Raw genomic sequence first — 18,657 nt, 5'->3', positions numbered from 1 at the left:
TACCTGCAGCTGTGTCTGGTTCTTGTCTGTCTGTTGTCATCACTGGCAAAGAGAATGTCCTTTGGGGCTGTCCTTTATATTCCTTGCCTGGATTTGTTGTATAACCTGTCCCAGAACTGGACAATCTTGTTTGGTTTTTTTTGTATTAAAAACGTGTGAAACCCTCAAGTGAGAGTTGGTGGCTGAAGAATTGTGGAGGGAGGGGGGTCTGATTAGACAGGGAGGGTGATAACTGAATATGTCCGTGTGTATGAAGCACAAATTTAGAATACTACTGAAGACCTTGATGATAAGGCTGTTCAAATACAACATGTTGAAAAATATATATATAAAGCTTTAAAAAAGTATTTTTAAGTCTGTTTTTTTCCGTACTGGTCTTTTACAATAAAGACATAATTAATGAAAACAACAGACTTATATTAAGCAATACAAAATAGTGTCATTATTATAATATAGGAACCTTTGGAAACAGGCTGCATAATTTTATTCATAATGCATGGATAATGAGTGCATGAGATTAATGCCAGTTTAATGCACTAGATTACAGGCAATTTAACTGACTTTGGGGATGCAGAATTAGTACCTGATTTTATTGATAGGCGCTTCCTTTCTCCTATAATTAAATATTATGCTGCATGTGATGTTAAATTTGCATTTATTTTCTTATCGACGACACCGAATTGGTTGTCCTAAAAGAGCCACCATACTCTAGGTTAAAACGAAGTGGTTGCTAGAGGGACCGTATACGCTTCTGTTTCTCTAAAAAGTTAATATTAATCTTCGTAGTGAAAACAGAGAAATGACCGTGATCAACGGGGTATAAAGCAAAGGTAACATAGTTGTGGATGTAAATAATGTAACTAGCCGGCTACCATAAATAAAGGAAACGCCAACTTGGGCCGCTTGTCATGGTTGACTTGGGATGAGTTTGAATTTCATCCGAGACTTTGCCAGGAGTGGGTAGCTAGCGAGGCTAACTAAGTAGCTTACGTTAGCTTGTTTGCGCTAACTTATTATGCATTGCCAAGTTCACAAACCAGCGTTGCCTTCCCAAACTATATGAGAGATAAAGGTGATACGTTATGTATGAAGTTGTCATAATAGAGATAATCGTGTAAATTAACAGTACTTCGTTAAACCGGAAAGGTGCTGTGCAGGATTATTAGCCAGTTGAAAGCAATGGTTGCAACGTACATTATTAAACACTTGGCTAACGTTGCCAGATTTTCTACGTTACAGTGACGACGATAGAACTATCGAACACTGAATATCTCATCAATTGTCCAGAATATAGCTATGATTAAATCATAACTGAGAATAAATTAACCTGTACAGCTTCATGTACACAACTGTTGACAATGCCTATTTGCCCCTGACATAAATATCCGTGTTATCCAGTGATTATGAATAAGCAGAGAAAACGGCGATAATGTATCGAATAATTTGGATCGAAAGAGCATGCATTCAGTCTAGCCTTAATATATCTAGCTAAGGAAAGACCCATCTATTTCATAATAACTGCGTGTTATGTGGCAGTGCGGAAGATTACATTTTTTTCATTAAATTGTCATTATGTGTATGAATATCTCAGTTAAAATGAAATTGTGAAAACATGGATAGAGATTTTCTCGGAAACACAAATACCTAGAAGTACATGTTTGCAACTTGTTGATGTTATTCACTCAGTGAGCACGTAGATATTAGGTATTTATTACACTTATTTTTTTAGACTTATTGGTTTTCTACTGCTGTAGCCTATCCACTTAAGAGGTTTGACGCGTTGTGTGTTCAGATATGCTCTTCTGCATATCACTGTTGCAATGTGTAGTTATTTGCGTTACTGTCACCTTTCTGTCGGCTTTGACCAGTCTGGCACTTTTCCAATGACCTCTCATTAACCAGGCGTTTTTGCCCGCAGAAGTGCTGTTGCTGGATGTTTTTTTTGTTCGTTTGTTTTTCGCACAATTCTGTGCAAACTCTAGCATTCCAGGATCTATCCTTAGCATTCCAGGATCACTTCACTTACCATAGATCACATTCCTGAATCTCTTGACCATGTCTGCATGCTATTATGCAGTTAGTTGCTGCCACTTCTTGGCTAATTAAATATTTCCATTACAAGCTGGTGTACAGGTCTACCTAATAAAGTTCTCAGTGAGTGAATGTGGAGAGTGATTTGAGTCTCTTGAATTGCTTTCATTGTTTGTATTTGCTAATGAAAATGAATCTATCAATTAAGAGGAAATAAATAAAACTCACATTCCTTACTCACTGGAATGGCAGCTTTTATTGTACCCCCCCCCCCCCCCCCCCCCAATATACATTTCACAATTAATAGGTATTTCGTTATTTTTCTCATTATTGCTTTTAAAATGTTAATACTGCATATACAATCCAATTTTGTTATTGAAGTAATTTTTTTGGTGTGTTTTTAGTAAGGTAGTAAGGCTTCCAGTCCCTCCAGCACGTTGATTCTGCAAATGACTTTGTGTACTTGCATTTGTTACCTTTTCATCCAAATGCATGAATACATGTATAAATAATGACTAGGGCAGCCTGGCCACTGGTCATCTGTAGGTCAGGGCCTTTAGATTTGTCCTAACCCCCCTTTATGGTGCCCCTGTGGGCAACTGTCATTCTGCTCCAGGCAACCATGACTGATATTCGGCGGTCACTGCTGCGTCGGGATGCCCTAAGCGCGGCCAAAGAAGTACTCTACCATCTGGACATTCATTTCAGCAACCAGCTCCAGAACACTGCCGCCCCTGTGGTAGACAACGGAAGCGTCGAGTTGGTGGAGGAGTTTGTGTTCAACATGTCAAAGGACCGGAGCGTGCAGCGAAAGGTAAGAGGTTAATGTGTATGCGGGCATTGACTGATGGCACCTGTGAGCAATCCTTTAGCACTGTATTGACAGATAAATTGTATGGGCTGTAAAGTTAAGTGCGGTATTTGGAATACAGACTATTTGACCTGCCTGAGTATTTTAAAGCGGTTGACAAACGGTCAAAGTTGAAGTAAAGCACTAAATATTAATGTTCTGTGGGTTTGGCAGTACATTAGAAGAGAACCAAATTAGAAACACAGTAAACAGAAACTAAACTAAACAAATAATGTTGGCTGATGGTAATGTCTACATTTTGGCAGGCTGAAGACCTTGACGATAAGGCTGTACCAACACAGCAGGCAGAAAATAATTAATTAATTTCAACAAAATATTTAGTTTAATGCTGAAATAGAATTACTGATAATTGTGACAGCATTTATGGATTTATTTATGTTGCTTCTGCTGCCTGTAACAACTTTTGTGAGGTAACTTATTCTTGGCTCTTTCTTGGTTGTTTTGCCATTTGTACTGCACGCTAGAAGATGACGTCTCTGCAGGAGCTGCAACTGCTGGAGATAACATGCAGCTACTTCCAGGAGCAGGGCAAAGACTCGCTCCGCCAGATCATCTTCTCTGCCCTCTTCAGCCCCCAGTGCAACGTGGCCGACGACCGCAGGATGGCCATGCTGGGCAAACTGGTGTCCATGGCCGTCGCCGTGTGCAGAGTGCCTGTTCTGGAGTGCGCCGCATCCTGGCTGCAGGTTGGCGGGAGAGCGATTCAGCCGTCGCAGTAATTCAGAAAATATCGCACACAGCTGTTATAAACACGTTACCCTGAAGACCATCACCTCAGTAAAATTGTTAACTTTTGGGAACTTCATGCAAGACTGCAACTCAGCAACTGTTTATCTTACCAGTGCGTGTAACGGTTATAAAACATTGTCATATCACTGCTCTGTTAATCCAATATAAATATTTAATCATTCCAATGGTGTCATTATAACCAAACAATATATATATATTTTTTTTGTATTATCTGAAAGCATGTCATTTATGAATTATGGATTTTTAAATACATGTGATACATGTAACCTGTAGGACAGCTCTTACACAGTTCACTCTCCCTCTCAGCTCTTATTTCCTGGTGTACCACTGCAGCGGTAGAGCGCAGAACGCAGGTGTTGTCAGAGCACCGTGCACGTTGTGTGCACTGTCGTGTGGCTGTGAGAAGGTAACAGGTGACACACCTCAGATAGGTAAAGGCCAGGTGTGTATGTGAAGCTGAAAGCTGGCGCTTTTCTGGAGGCGTGCTCTCTCTCCCCCATGTGCTTCTTATATGTTACAATCTCCTGTCCGTCACAGAGAAGCCCCGCCCCCCACTGCATGCGGCTTGCCACGGTGCTGGTGGATGACTACTGCAGCTCGGCGCCCAGCCCCGCCCACGCTCTCAGGGACATTGTTTCTGTCAGCCCCCGCTTCTGCTGCCAGTTTATCACTGCGGTTACCGCCGTCTATGACCTCTCCACAGGTACCTAGAATGCGTTTCTAGTTCATTTAAGTTCTATTTTTTTATGTGGAAGAGTCATGTTGAAGTAAAATAAGCCTTTCAAATTGACGTACATAATATAAATAAATAAAAAACTAATAGAAAATCGTAAAGAAAGTAGCTGTGGTTATCCAGTGCCTATCGGGAATCCGCAAGGAGCTCAGTTGTAATACAATTCTAAATCCCTGTGTGTCCCTGCTTGAGATCCTCTGCTCCATTTCCCTTAAAGTATGACTGCATTCTAGAACGTACTGTCTTATGGGAGATATTATAACTTGAGGATTCTGTATTTTAAATTCATAAAAATACATGAGACGGTATACAAACAATTGTCCTCCTTCTTTAATCAATGAGCATCAAACACTGAATCCAGCGATTGAAACATACCATTTCAAGCCATTCCAGCCTTTAGAAAAGCCACCTGCTGATGGATTCAGCTCACTACACCATCTCGCTTCTAGTAAAACAGAATGGCTGTGCACTGGGACCTAGCAATCTGGTGATTGAGTATATGCCAAAAAGCAAGAGCTAGGAGCTACACTCAGGCCTTCTTTGTCATCTCTGATGTGTAAGTCAAGATAAACCCTTAGAAAAAATAACCAGGTGCACAAACAATTAATAAAACAAAAGTTTTGTCATCAACAGTCTTCAGTTGGTGAACTTTTTGTTGTCGTTTTATGTCACATTTGATGTTTGATGTTACTCTCCTAATTCAGTACAGTATTTATTTAATTTTTGAGTGTAAATATTGGAATAATCAAACCATCTAATGTCCCTCCCCATATGCAGATGACCTGATCCCTTCCTCCGACCTGCTGGAGATGGTGGTCACATGGGTCCACGATAACCCCCGTCTGACCCTACTGACCTTCCTGGGCGCGCCCATCCCCTCCAGCCGACCCCCTGGTGCCCTGGACCCCACCCCGCTGCTGGGGCTCGTACGCTGGTGCATCAAGTCCCCCCTGGCCTACAAGAGACACAGGAAGCCCTTGCAGGCCCCCGACTCGGGGGCCGCGCATGCCTTGGGCCCCGCGGAGGGAGGCAGGGACCCCAGGTCCCTCTACTCCATGCTCCACCTCAGCGTCCTGCAGATCCTGGTGTCCCTGCGAGCAGACCTCACGGAGCTTCAGCTGTACGGGCGGGTGGGGGTGATGTCACTGGAGCACGTGGCCAAGCTGGTGGGAGAGCTGGCCTACCTGGTGGATGAGCTGAACCCCGGCGACTCTACCGCTGAAACAGAGCTCTCGCTGAACAGGCTGGCGCAAGCCCTGCAGGTCGCCATGGCAGGGGGAGCGCTGCTCTGCTCCAGAGGTGGGTGGAGCCACTCCTATGCCCGTGTTATGTTCCAATGAAATCCTTCTACTCTGACGCTCCAATCTGCTTTGGTCTAATATTCTCTTTTGATCACACAGAGGACCTGAGGTGCCTTTGCTCCAGACTGCCGTACAATAGGTAAGGGTCCCTTTCTTGTTCAAGGCTAAAGAATTCAAAGGGAAGACCAGCCGTTTTATGCCTGAATCAGTGAATCAGTGTATTGGACTTTCATGCTGAAAAATGTAATGGTTTTGATTGTTATATTTTCATTGTGGATGAAAGGATAACCTCTGGGAATCAGACGAATGTGGCCTTAGATATAGTGTTGCTTTGTAGTTACATGAGCCATGTATGCATGAAGAATGCTTGGTCCGGGGCAATGGGGACAGTGCTTAAACAGATGAAATATTGTTTGTGCTTTATTGAACTTGGTCATGTGCCACTGTCTCATGTTTATTTGTCCCTTCCCAACAGCCTGCTGCAGCTGGTGAAGTCAGGCCCCTTCTTACCGGCTTCTCACCCTGGTTTCCAGCAGGAGACGTACCCCCCTGTCCACACACCTGTACAGGACTGTCCCTCCCAGCCTGTCTCCAATCCACGCGTATAACACATAATCCTCTTCTACCCTACACACTGCGTTCTGCTCTTAAAATGTACCCCCACTCCAAAGAAATACTGCTTTCCAGCCATAACACACACCTCTTCTACCCTACACACTGCATTCTTCTCCTAACACCCCCCCTCCCATAACACTGCTTTCTGCTCATAACCTGTACCCTCCTCTTCTCCTGCCATACACCGCCCACATTCTGCTCATAACCTGTACCCCTGTCTCCTCCTGCCACACACATTCTGCTGATAACCTGTACCCTCCTCTTCTCCTGCCATACACCGCACACATTCTGCTCATGACCTGTACCCCTGTCTCCTCCTGCCACACACATTCTGCTGATAACCTGTACCCTCCTCTTCTCCTGCCATACACCGCACACATTCTGCTCATAACCTGTACCCCTGTCTCCTCCTGCCACACACATTCTGCTGATAACCTGTACCCTCCTCTTCTCCTGCCATACACCGCACACATTCTGCTCATAACCTGTACCCCTGTCTCCTCCTGCCACACACATTCTGCTGATAACCTGTACCCTCCTCTTCTCCTGCCATATACCGCACACATTCTGCTCATAACCTGTAACCCTGTCTTTCGTGCCAGCGGTGGCCTTGGCTATTCTCACTGCCTCGTGTGCAGGCATGGACCTGTGTCCCAAAGGCTGTGCTGCACTTTTTAAGCGTTTTGAAGGAAAAGGATTTACACATACTACAGTATTCCCTTTGGAATTGAATTAAATGGAAATCTTGGGTCAAAAGTCCTCAGCAGTTTCAAATAATAGAGAAAAAATGACTTGAAATTGCCAGACAATATGTTGTTTTTATTTATTTGATTTTACCTTTTTTAAAGCAAAACACTGTACTGGTTTGTATGAAGAGAAATTAAAGATCAGAATTTGAATTTTTTGTGAATACACAACTTCTTCATCTTGAATATACATGGTACCAAGAGTTTAAGGTTTTAGATTTGCGATCTGCCCAGTTTAGATGAAAATATGGGCTAAAACAGCCACAGATCTCTGAATTTATAGTGCACACAATTTATTATTTACCTGGTCATCCCTTTTAAGGAGTACTTTTATGTACCATTCTTGGTAGTGAAAAAACATTGGAAAATTCTGGATTTTTGCACCATGCTTAAATAAAGAAGAACCACGTGACATGGTACATGTGAAGTGATACAAGTTAACTATGTACATAGTTACATTTTAAGTCTATTGTTTTGAGCACCAAGGTTTTAGCACTCCTTTGAAACCAAGAACATCATTCTAAGCGAGTGTGACCATTTTGTTGTTAGTGACGCATTATTTGGTTGATGTGTCAGTTCTTGGACTATTGGGGAACTGGTTAAAAATAAGTTCAACTATGATAACAGGACAATAATACATAATTGGACACAACGTTAATTAAGATATCTCAAACCAGGTTCTTAGCACAGTGTATACTTTTATGCACTGTGTTTTTGGCAAGGTCGCTTGCCAGCTAAATGCAAAGTAAAATTAGAATTTATGGCCAATTAGGATTTGCATTTCATTGTAAAGCACAGCATCTTTTATGTATTTATCTTAATTTGACATATGACTACTTTATTACACCGATGTCAGATACTGAATTATTTGGTTCTTTTTTATTTGTAAATAGAATTTTGGCTATGGGTTGTGAAGCAGAGACAGACTACATTTCGAACATATCAGTGTGTATGAATGTACCAAATTTACTATACTGCATGCTTACTGTAATACAATATTTGCTACGCTGTGATATACGTACACAACCCACAGCAAATGAGAACGAGGCTGGGTTCCGGACTGTAAGGACACCGGAAGAAAACGAGCCAAGTATCTCGAACTAGTTAGCGAAGCTAATGTTGCTGTGGCTAGCTGGTAGTGTTCTTGGCTGAATGCTTATTTTGCTTCTCAGCACAATTTATCATGGTACTGCCGCTACACTGAACACCACTCGGAACACCCAAGGAAATCAGTCGTCAACATTCCTCTCGCTTTAAGCGCAGAAACAAGGCAGGTTTCAAAAGTAGCTACGAGGACCCCGGCAGCTAGCCATCGTTTTGCTGGCAAGCTGTCTGACTGCAGTCATTTTGTAACATGTTTTGTAATAATTAGCTGGCACAAGATGTGTTGGTCATATAGATGGATAAAATGTTTTTCTTTACTTCTGTGTTGGTATGTCGTCATTGTTAACCACTAGCTAACTAAAACATAGCTCTAGAGCTCCAAGTCATTGGTAATGTATTTGTTAACAGGTAACTTGGCTAGCTAACGTTGGTGGAAGGGTAGCTAGCGAACCTAGCTATCAAACTTAGCTTGTTTAGAAACAGGGAAGCTTTGAATCCGATTTAGTCAAGTTAGATGAATTCTGAGTTAATGTAGCTCTACTGTGCACTGTCTAGATAGCTGAAGGGTTATGAATGGATTGTCGTAACTGTCATGTTTCTCTGTCATTCGATTGCATAGCTATCTGGTCCGTTGCAAACTAAACGTCTTTTCCTAAGGATGCTTATTTTGGTGTTTGGTCTAGCCAGCTACCAAATTTGACCAATTACATAGCTATAAATGTTGAGATGTACAGTCATGTAGCTAGTTAAGTAAGTTGCCATAATTGTGTTCTCTTTTAACTAGACGAACGCTAATTGTCGATAGAGCCACGTGTATATAAAATACTTCTGTCTTTGTTGTCTGTCTGGCTTTGTTGTCCTTTGACTGCTAACCTAACGTTAGCTCAGGCAGGTTAGCTAGTCCGCTAACGTTAGCTGACTGTGTGCGATGAAATGTGTCCGTGAATAGGAACAAACATATCCGTGCATCAGCAAACTAACTTACTCTGATGACACGTTCACGGTTCAGTTATTCAAAGCTACAACAACAGGAACGGATTATCCATCTCCGTGACATGTCACCTACCACTGTCAAATATTAGCAACTTTGCCTTACAGTGTAAAGGGCATCCGATGTCAAGTCAAACATGATCCACTTATAGCTGTCGCTATTGCTCAATCTATCTGATTGGTGCTTGAGACTGCCTGGAGAGGTTATTAAGTCACGTTAAAAGCTTAGGATATCAATTATGTTGGAAATTATGTTGTTTGTAGCGCAAGTTAATAAATGCCAAGGTATATCTAATGTTTTGTGAGTATCAACCAACATTGTTTAATGTTGTAATGCAGGATGGAAGCAGAAAAGGGTGGTTTCAACGCCATCAAGAATGCATTAGCTCTACAGTGTATACATTGAATAAAAAACGGGCAGTTGGGATCGTTAATGTGTTGTTCTAGCACAGTAGATGCATTTTCTTTTAATGCATGCTAAGCTGACAGGCCTGAAAATTTACATGGCTCTTAAGCAAAGTGCATTTTTACGGTCCTGTACTGCCCTACAATTTGTGTTGTACAGTATGTGAACGTTCCACCTGAACAGTGTTCCGTCCTGTCCCACCCATTGAACAGGTGTGAATGACCGACGTGGTGCCCCCCACTGCGCTCAGCGAGATTAAGCTCCGCCTACTCTGCCACGATGACATAGATAGCGTCAAGTTACTCTGCGGTGACTGGTTCCCCATCGAGTGAGTACTGCTGCTCTCCCAATGATGCATGGTACCCACACATAAAATAAGGATTGTTGGTCCTCGCTGTGGAAGATTTTTGAGACCTTGTCTCCTCTTAACATTGCAAGGCAGGCTGGGAACTTTAACTCAATAGCATCCACAAGAGCTCCTTTAAGTCTGTGTATTATCTTAATTAGATCAGTAGAGGATGCACTATGTGACTTCTAAGTGCTCAGTCATTGTGGGTTTCAATAACGGTGATGTCATTGAAAATTGACATTTTAATAGCAGTTGCGCTGGCTGATGAAACCACACTGTTGGATGCTTATGAAAATAACAGGGTGGTGCAGCAGTTCCTGTGTTTACTGTCGGCCCATACTAATGCTTTTGCGCTTTTTTAGCTCCGAGCATCTAATTTGCACAGGGATAGGAATAGCATCTCCATTGCACGAGACTGAGCTATTTCAGATCTTACAACAGGCAGAATAGTGCAGGGAGCCGAATCCACCAGCAGGGGGCGTCTGCTCAGCATCCTCTTCTGCTTCTTGCTAACCCTGGCACACTGAAACCACTGCGAAGAGGAGTGCTATTTCTGGCTGTTCTGTGCTTATTATTAATTTCTATTATCTAAATTCTCTGTGACCCGTTTACCATATTGTGCCATACTTGATTTTTCACACTGGTTAAATAAAATGCTAAATCCAAAACAAACAAACAAGCAAATCAATACATATTTTGTTTCTAGATTGCTAAAGGCAGTGGGTAAAGGCTCCGCTCTAGAGGAGTATATCTGCTTCAGCTGCAGTGCTCCTTGAATAGAATACTTTTAAATTCATCAAAGGGATTAACAAAGTGAACTCAGGCGATTCTTCAGGGTGAATTTGGGTATCAGAACGGGAGGGCATGAATGGAAATTGACAAAGGATAAATTCAGCACAGATATTAAGAAGCATTTTTTCACACAGAGAGTGGTCATTGTGTGGAATAGCTCACCAGGACATGTAGTAGGGGCAGAAACACTGGGGGTTTTCAAGACCAGGCTTGATTCGGTGCTAGATACTATTTAGGTTTTAGGCAAGTTAAGCATTAGGTGCACTTTAGTGGTCGGAAAGGGTGAGCATTGCTGGGCTGAATGGCCTGTTTTCACCATTATATGATGTTTTATTATGTTATGTCTTAATTGGCAATTTCAAATCTGTGACTGAAAATAGGAGGAAAAAAGTTATATTACAAATGTATATTTAAAAGAAATAAAGTAAGCACAATGGCATGTTCTTTCCCTGGCACAGGTACCCAGACTCATGGTATCACGACATCACCTCAAACAGGAAGTTCTTCTCCCTCGCGGCCACCTTCAAAGAGGGCATCGTGGGAATGATAGTGGCTGAAATAAAAAGCCGAACCAAAGTACACAAAGAGGTGGGTGAGCCAGCTTCTATTTCCTTGCTTGTCTCAGACCGTCTCTGCTGCAATGCTTTGTTACAGACCGCTACTGAAGAGCCGGCCCAGTGGGCTAACCAGAGCAGCTGTGGTTTTACTGCCCTCTCGAGTAACTTAGTGTTGCTGCCAAGCTCACGGTTTTTCATTTCAGTGTCATGCACACAAGCTAATAGCGAATAATGAACGGTGGCGATTAGTGGTGGGACCGTAAACAAGTACTTAACGGCAGATTTCTTAAATGTTTAGAAAGTACTGGGGCGACATGACTCAGGCAGTAAGAGCAGTCGTCTGGCAGTCGGAGGGTTGCTGACGAGCTGGTCGGCGCCTTGCGTGGCAGCCAGTCGGTGTTGGTGTGTGAGTGTGTGTATGAATGGGTGAATGAGAAGCATCAATTGTACAGCGCTTTGGATAAAGGCAGTATATAAATTCCAACCATTTACCATTTGCTCCGAAAATCTGTAAGGCTGCTAGAGCTGTGCCTGTAAATGGTTCAAGCTTTTATCTTGTCAAAGAGCTTTGTCCCACGGGCCAGACTATACCAGCGAAAGCTTACGCCGTCGAGCCTAAGGCAGATAAAATGCATCTTTAAGCAGGTCTGTTGCTGTAAAACAGGCTTTAGCCACAGGATAAAGGGTTCTCGAGTAAACGCGAGGAGAAATCAGCTTGTAGTCATTTAGAGAAAATTACAAAGTGTTATGACCCAACAGCTCTCCCTTTTTATGGGACCCTTGGATAGATTTGGTCTGATTTGATTGGACCTTGTGAGGTGTGACGGCCTGTGTTCGCACTGCTCATTTATGCAGCTCTAATGATGCCTCCAAGGGTAGAAGGCAGACTAAACTGCCTATGTCCTTATGTTAATTTCATACGCACAGAACAATCAGATTTGCTTTCCTCCTGGTGTCAGTGGCTGACGTTCTGTGTGATGTTCCTGCAGTGAGGAGTTATGTGAAAGGACATTGTTCACTGTGAATTTTAAGAAAGCGTGTGTTCATCCATTTGCTCTTTCAACTGAAGTGAAGGAATTGGGGCCCACACTGCAATCAGGCTAACATGAAACCATGATCTATGAAAGGGATCATCAAGTCACGCTCCTCGAGGTCTGAGAACTGCTGGTTTTCCACCCTCTCTGTACCTGGGAGTCAGGTGTGCAGACTGTCTGGCCAATCAGCAGCACTAGTGGTTGAGTTAATTACCCAGTAGAAATGAAAACCAGGGCCGGATTTGGGGTTCCGATTAGATCTTCCTTGATCTATGACTTAACCAAAAGTCACTATGAATCTACAGTTTCTGAAACGATGTGTAGCTATGGTCTGTGGCCTGTGGCCTAGATCTGGAATGTGCCGGACTGTACTTGAGACTCTCGCTCAGTGGTGCATAATAGGCCACCACAGCTGGGAGGGGGCACCGCTGTTTCTTTGCTCAATAGCGACCCCTCTGGCCGATCAGGCAGCTGCACCAGCTGTGCTCTCCTCTGTGCTCTCCTCTGTGCTCTCCTCTGTGCTCTCCTCTGCGCTCTCCTCTGCGCTCTCCTCTGCGCTCTGCTCTGCGCTCTGCTCTGCACTCTCCTCTGTGTGCTCCTCTGCACTCTCCTCTGTGCTCTCCTCTGCGCTCTGCTCTGCGCTCTGCTCTGCGCTCTGCTCTGCCCTCTGCTCTGCGCTCTCCTCTGCGCTCTCCTCTGCGCTCTCCTCTGCGCTCTCCTCTGCGCTCTGCTGGCAGGTCTCAGAATATAAAGTAGCAGCAGCAAACCGCGTACGTTTCACCGCTGACTACGCCTCCTTCAGCTCCTTCAGCCGTGCGAGTGTTAAATCGCTCCTTCCAGCGAGCCGTACGGATTCAGGAACGTTTCCGCCGCTTGAAAGGTCTTAAGTGGAACGAGGAGGGGCGGTGGGTGAGGTACGTTCTGTTCAGTTCTGCTTGTGGAAGGAGGCTAATTAGACTGCGCGGCCTCCACTGATCGATTTATTTATATATTATCCCCCCAGCAGGGGGAAGCTGGGCTCTTTAGCACATAATTCACTGCTGAGCTGGCTGCCACGAGCAGAGCCCTCAGGTTCTGCTGCGCTTCAGAGCGCGTTTTACTGTGCGGCTGCAGTAATGGAGCTCTCATTCCTTCACTCTGAGAGAGCGGGTATAGTAGGGTAAAGCACAAAGAACCACAGGCCCAGTAAAAGGCTATGGGGATGGCGCCATCACCTCATGAACATCTTTTATTGTGGCCTTTTATTGTGCATTCTGTGGACTTGGTGATGTGATACTTACTTTTTCTGTTGATTGTTTGCAGGTATAATTGTATTCTGTTAGGATTCTGAAAAACAAAGAGCAGGTGGTGACAGTTAAAATAGCAAATCCCCTTACCTTTAACACTGCCTTTAAAATTCTAGTCTCTGCCATATATTCTGCTGTGTAATGTTTGTGTCGAATTGGGGGGAAACCTGGAGCCGCGGGACTCATGGCTGGTTTTGTAATCCTGCCGATTTATTGGAGGATCACAGACGCGAATCTCCAGCTGCCAGGGGGAGTGTGGAATTCTCTACTGCCAGACCAGAATGCGTTTGCTACAAAATTAATTTGCAAATCAATATCAGGGAGAGATTCAGAATTCTGGGCTGGAGCACGCGAGCCTCCCGTGTGCTTTGGGTACGCTTGCGGGCAGCAGTGCTGCATAATGTTGAGCGAGCTGGACCTGTAACTTCAAATAGAGCTCGCCGCTTTGATTCCCTGGTGTGGCACTACTGTTGTAGCCTTCAGAAAGGCACTTGACCTGAATGGCTAAATTGAATATTCATCTGTACAAATGGATCGAATGTAAAAATACATGTAAGCTGGATAGGAGTACCTGCTAAATGCTTAAAATGAACACATTTTTAAAGAAGAGGTGAGGTGTAAATGCAAGGGCTCTGATTGGGGATGGGCTCGGTGGTGCGATGCGTTAGCTGTCCGTGTTTCTCCGTGGGCTGGCAGCGTGTCGGGGTCGTAAAGCTGCCGATTGCTCTTCTTCTCCCTGCAGGATGGGGACATCCTGGCCTCCAGCTTTCCTGTCGACACACAGGTCGCATATATCCTAAGCCTGGGAGTGGTGAAGGAATTCCGAAAACATGGAATAGGTATTGTGCGCTAGGGAGCCGCATCCTACTCTGCACACGCTCCCCGCTCAGCAGGCCTGGGTCAAATAGGCATTTCAAATACTGTAACGCTTTGGAAGCCGGATCTTTTTAAAAAGAAAATTCTGTTTTCATGCAGTAAATATCAAGAGAACAAAATTATTATTTCATGCAGTTGTGCATTTGGGTTAGTTAGTGATTGTCAGAGTTTTTCTCATTTTGCCTGCATCTAAAGAGTTTCAAATGCGTATGTGATCCAGCTCTGCCTGCCACTTTATATCCCTCACTGGAAATGGGAATGCATTAACATTTAAGAATATTTTATTAATTGTGTAAGCAAAACCAGGGTTACAGAGTGCTTCAAAATAAAACTCAAACATTTTGACAGATAACACATGTATAACATCACATAGTCAAAAGCTCAATAAATAGGAGAAGCAAAAGGATAAAAGTTGGTCTGGCATACTATGCAGGATTTTCACCTTGAAAATATTATAAAACAAACATGCTCAGTCATTACAATGATACACTGGCAACCCGTGTCTGTTTTCAGTTCTGTCCTTGTCTACTAGTATTTGTTATTCTAAAAACTCCTTGGGCCCTGGGCTACTACAGTGGTGAGCTGGCTTACCATTAATCAAGGTGTTGGCCAGCTTTCAGTAACATTAATTAGCTACCGTGTTATAAGCTAACTAAATTCAGTTTTGTATGCCAGCTGGCTGGCCGTGATAGCTGGGTCCCACTGAACAGTACAAATGTTACTGCTTATATTTTTAAGAGATTCTACCAGCGTTTTTACTCTTTTGGGCAGGGAGCTCATACCTAATTCCGAAACACTCCTGGACTTTCAGAGGACTTGAAATTTCAAAAATTTCAAAGTGACAGTGAATTGATGTGTTTATGTTACAGAATTGTGCAGGCAGGCTAGAGAGCAGACTGAAATCCACTGGTGTGGATTTACTGCAAAGCCTTGGTGTGTTTTGATCCGTTCAAATAGGACCTCAATTTACAGGAACGTATACTTACAAATTTGGAAGTCATACACCAAGTGGTGTGGATGTAGTAAGCTATCAAATATTAAAAAATTATTGCCAACGGGCACACTTTCTGAATTGGCACCCTTTCTGAACGGGCACAATTTCTGAACGACCATAACTTTCTGAGCAGTATTATGAAAATTGGGGTTCATAATCTGACAGTAGACAGAGTACACCTTTTCACAAACCCCAATTTACACTTGTGAGTGACGTTTTGGGTGCCACCCCACCCAATGGAGAGATAATGCAGAGATAATGGAGAGACAGAGGTGGTGACCCCCCCACCCTAATTCTTCCCCCCCCTGTTTTTAGGTTCTCTCTTACTAGACAGCTTGAAGGAGCACATATCCACCACGGCCCAGGACCACTGCAAGGCCATCTACCTGCACGTGCTGACCACCAACAACACGGCCATCCACTTTTACGAGAACAGAGACTTTAAGCAGCACCACTACCTGCCCTACTACTACTCCATTCGGGGCGTGCTAAAGGACGGCTTCACCTACGTCCTCTACATCAACGGAGGCCATCCGCCCTGGACCATCTTATATCCTTTTCCGCACCAGCTGTGGCGCGCCTTTCTTTTACAGGTTTCGGGGGGACCGTTCTCATTGAATTGGGAATGAGCGTAATTAAGTGAAAAATATTTTTACTAATGGGAGCTTTTCAGTTCTTTTCAGGCTCTGATGAAAGGTCTGTCAGCCAAAATGTTAGTTTTCAGTGTGGCAAAGGAGAAGTCTAGATGCACCAGTTAATGAGATGTTTCATGCGGAGCGAGTTTCTTGTTTAGTTTTTTTAATCATCCCGTTAACACAACCGGATATTTGATCAAGCAGTTTGGGTTTACTGCAATGGCACTAGCCTGTTTGGGGATGAAACCTGTCACCCCTGATGTAGAATGCCCGTTCCCTACCCGTTACGCGACTCTGTGCGTGGCCCTTGACTCCGGTCCCCACTGACTACATCCAGCACATCGGCTCCACCCTGGCCAGCCTGAGCCCGTGCTCCATCCCACAGCGCATCTACCGGCAGGCCCAGAGCCTCCTGCGCAGCCTGCTGCCCTGGTCCGGCATCTCGTCCAAGAGCGGCATCGAGTACAGCCGGACCATGTGACAGGAAGTGAGGGGAAAGCGGGAGGAGCGAGGCGGGCGGAACTCGGTGAGGAAAAAGACACCTCTAATAGGGTTGAGATAGTCGCTTGTCATTTTTTGCTCTGAATGTGCAACTGGTGTGCCAGAACGTAGTGTTAATTTTTCAATTCAGTTTGGGATCTTCATAAACTGGGGTTGTGACCTTTCGGCTCACACACACGCACGCATGCACACACACACACACACACACACACACACATACATTACGATCTACTTTGCTTGCAAAACCAGGAATGAAAATGACAGGGCGTTGTGGTTTGAACCATCTTACTATACGTCTGCTCAACCACCACTACTGCTATCAGTTATGTTAATTGTGTTAGAACCTGGTCTGGCCCAAACTGTTCAAACTACAATATACAGAAGATTTGACAGGTGCACCATCAAGTTGCAGGAATGTACATAATCGCATCACAATCGCAAGGTCTGACGTGTTTCGGTAACATCATAGTGCAACGTGCCGGTTGTTTGCTCCAGGCTAAGTTCATTCTAATGAGGTCTGCTCTGCACAGTGGGCAGTAGTGTGATATGGGTGAGAAGACCAGGAAGTTGCCGTGCCAGCCGCTGCAGTTGTTTTGGTGCAGTGATCTAAACGCCTATCAGAATGAGCGAGAATGAAGGCTTTCTCTCTTCTGGAAAAAAAAAAAGAAGAGAAAAACTAAACAAAGAACTGTCTGACACGCGCAAACACCACAACGTATAATGAAATGTACTGTCCCTCTTTCCCACTTTACTTCTTCTTTTTTTTCCCTCCACTTACTCTTTTCTTCTGTCTGATTTCAGGAATGGAGTATTGTTTGTCTCCAATGTCATTTCCTGTCACCGGGACCCAGTACAAGGAGCCTTACAATGACAGAGGCTATGAACAAAGGCTCTCTCTCTCTCCTCTGTCGTGTCTGAAAATGTATTATATGTGTACAGTATATATACTAATATATATGAACAGCGTCATTGTCAGTATGTGGGGTGCTAAATTAACGCAGCCTATCCTGTCTACCCCATGCCTGTAATTTACTGCTGTTTAGAAAAGTTCTGCCACCTTTAGTCTGTCAAATTTTTAAAAGCTCTTTAACAGTAGATTTTTACATGTGCCTGTTTATATTAGTTTGACATTTACAGTAAGTGGTGTCACCATTTCCTTCCTCAAGAGACATAACCTTAATACATTCTACAATTCTCTGTGAACACATTTTGAGTGACCAGCTAGAAGGAAATAACTTAAAATGCACTTTGATGCATCTCTGGCAACATTTATCCTATTGGGCTATTTCAGCCAGAACTTTTTTAGATGAAGCATGTGTTTTTCTCTATTTATTCTTTTTATTTTCTTCTTTTGCACCCATTAAATGTTCTGTTTTTGTTTGCATTTTAACACACTTGTATGTTGTTGAAATCTACAAAAACAACTTATTTAGGAAGCCTGAATGTACTTGTGTCAATAGAGGAATAGTGGCAATCCAAAAATCGTCCACCAACAATTTCAGCAAGATCCCAGGTTGATGAAAATGCACTGGTTAACACTTTCAATTTACACATCCACATTACTGTACTGTACTCCGTTCTTATAAGTAATATCCAGATTAAAATGCATGAGTAAATGGAGACCTCAAAACGATGATGTTTTTTTGGAATCTAAAAAGTGATATTGGGCACACTGGGACACCAGGGACTTGGATTTCAGGGAAATTTGTGGTTGCATTTTTGGATTGCTGTATTAGACAACATCTAAAGAGATTAAATAAGGGGCCAGTTTTTTTAATGTTTGTGTATTGAGAAACTTTTGACTACCTGATATTTCAATGTAGTAAATGTAAATACAAATATAACAGTTTTTTTCAATAGCTTATTAAATAATTTAGGCTTATTTTTATCTGATATGTATGATTGTAACCCAGAGACATTATACCATTTGTTTGTTTGCAGAATGATCTTTAAAATACACTTTGTGTTGACCTTTTTTTAAGAACCTGCCATGCTTACAGGAGAGAGAAAGCAATGTCCAGGACACAAATACAGATTTGTGTGTTGTTTCTGTATCTTTCTTAGAGGTGGAGAGGTAAATTTGAAC

The 18,657-nt window shown here is 43.3% G+C and overlaps 2 protein-coding genes across 3 annotated transcripts; both read left to right on the top strand.

The window, feature by feature from the left end:
• The first annotated feature begins 712 nt into the window (after positions 1 to 712).
• Positions 713 to 7,200, top strand: LOC133115120 (integrator complex subunit 15-like). Of its 2 annotated transcripts, none has more exons than XM_061224861.1 (7): positions 713 to 830; positions 2,648 to 2,845; positions 3,370 to 3,588; positions 4,190 to 4,355; positions 5,163 to 5,684; positions 5,786 to 5,825; positions 6,162 to 7,200. In XM_061224861.1, exons 2-7 carry the CDS (start codon positions 2,654 to 2,656, stop codon positions 6,292 to 6,294), a joined length of 1,272 nt encoding a protein of 423 aa, XP_061080845.1. In that variant the 5' UTR covers positions 713 to 830; positions 2,648 to 2,653; the 3' UTR covers positions 6,295 to 7,200. The 2 variants fall into 2 exon arrangements, with proteins under 2 accessions (XP_061080845.1, XP_061080844.1); XM_061224860.1 differs by having other exon boundaries at positions 3,367 to 3,588.
• A 905-nt stretch (positions 7,201 to 8,105) lies between these two features.
• Positions 8,106 to 17,513, top strand: nat15 (N-acetyltransferase 15 (GCN5-related, putative)). Its single transcript, XM_061224254.1, has 7 exons — positions 8,106 to 8,317; positions 9,760 to 9,875; positions 11,147 to 11,276; positions 14,308 to 14,404; positions 15,751 to 15,985; positions 16,395 to 16,596; positions 17,373 to 17,513. The coding sequence occupies exons 2-6, from the start codon at positions 9,766 to 9,768 to the stop codon at positions 16,549 to 16,551; spliced, it is 729 nt and encodes a 242-aa protein (XP_061080238.1). The 5' UTR covers positions 8,106 to 8,317; positions 9,760 to 9,765; the 3' UTR covers positions 16,552 to 16,596; positions 17,373 to 17,513.
• Positions 17,514 to 18,657: the final 1,144 nt, after the last annotated feature.

This window comes from Conger conger, chromosome 16, assembly GCF_963514075.1.
Source record: "Conger conger chromosome 16, fConCon1.1, whole genome shotgun sequence".
Lineage (NCBI taxonomy): Eukaryota > Metazoa > Chordata > Actinopteri > Anguilliformes > Congridae > Conger > Conger conger.
This window is presented reverse-complemented; position numbering and strand designations above follow the sequence as displayed.

Coding starts and splice junctions, on each gene's coding strand:
- LOC133115120 (XM_061224860.1), top strand. CDS start 2,654: ATGACTGATATTCGGCGGTCACTGCTGCGTCGGGATGCCCTAAGCGCG. Junction 2,846..3,366: donor ACCGGAGCGTGCAGCGAAAG/GTAAGAGGTTAA, acceptor ACTGCACGCTAG/AAGATGACGTCTCTGCAGGA. Junction 5,826..6,161: donor TCCAGACTGCCGTACAATAG/GTAAGGGTCCCT, acceptor CCTTCCCAACAG/CCTGCTGCAGCTGGTGAAGT.
- nat15 (XM_061224254.1), top strand. CDS start 9,766: ATGACCGACGTGGTGCCCCCCACTGCGCTCAGCGAGATTAAGCTCCGC. Junction 9,876..11,146: donor GGTGACTGGTTCCCCATCGA/GTGAGTACTGCT, acceptor TCCCTGGCACAG/GTACCCAGACTCATGGTATC. Junction 14,405..15,750: donor ATTCCGAAAACATGGAATAG/GTATTGTGCGCT, acceptor CCCTGTTTTTAG/GTTCTCTCTTACTAGACAGC.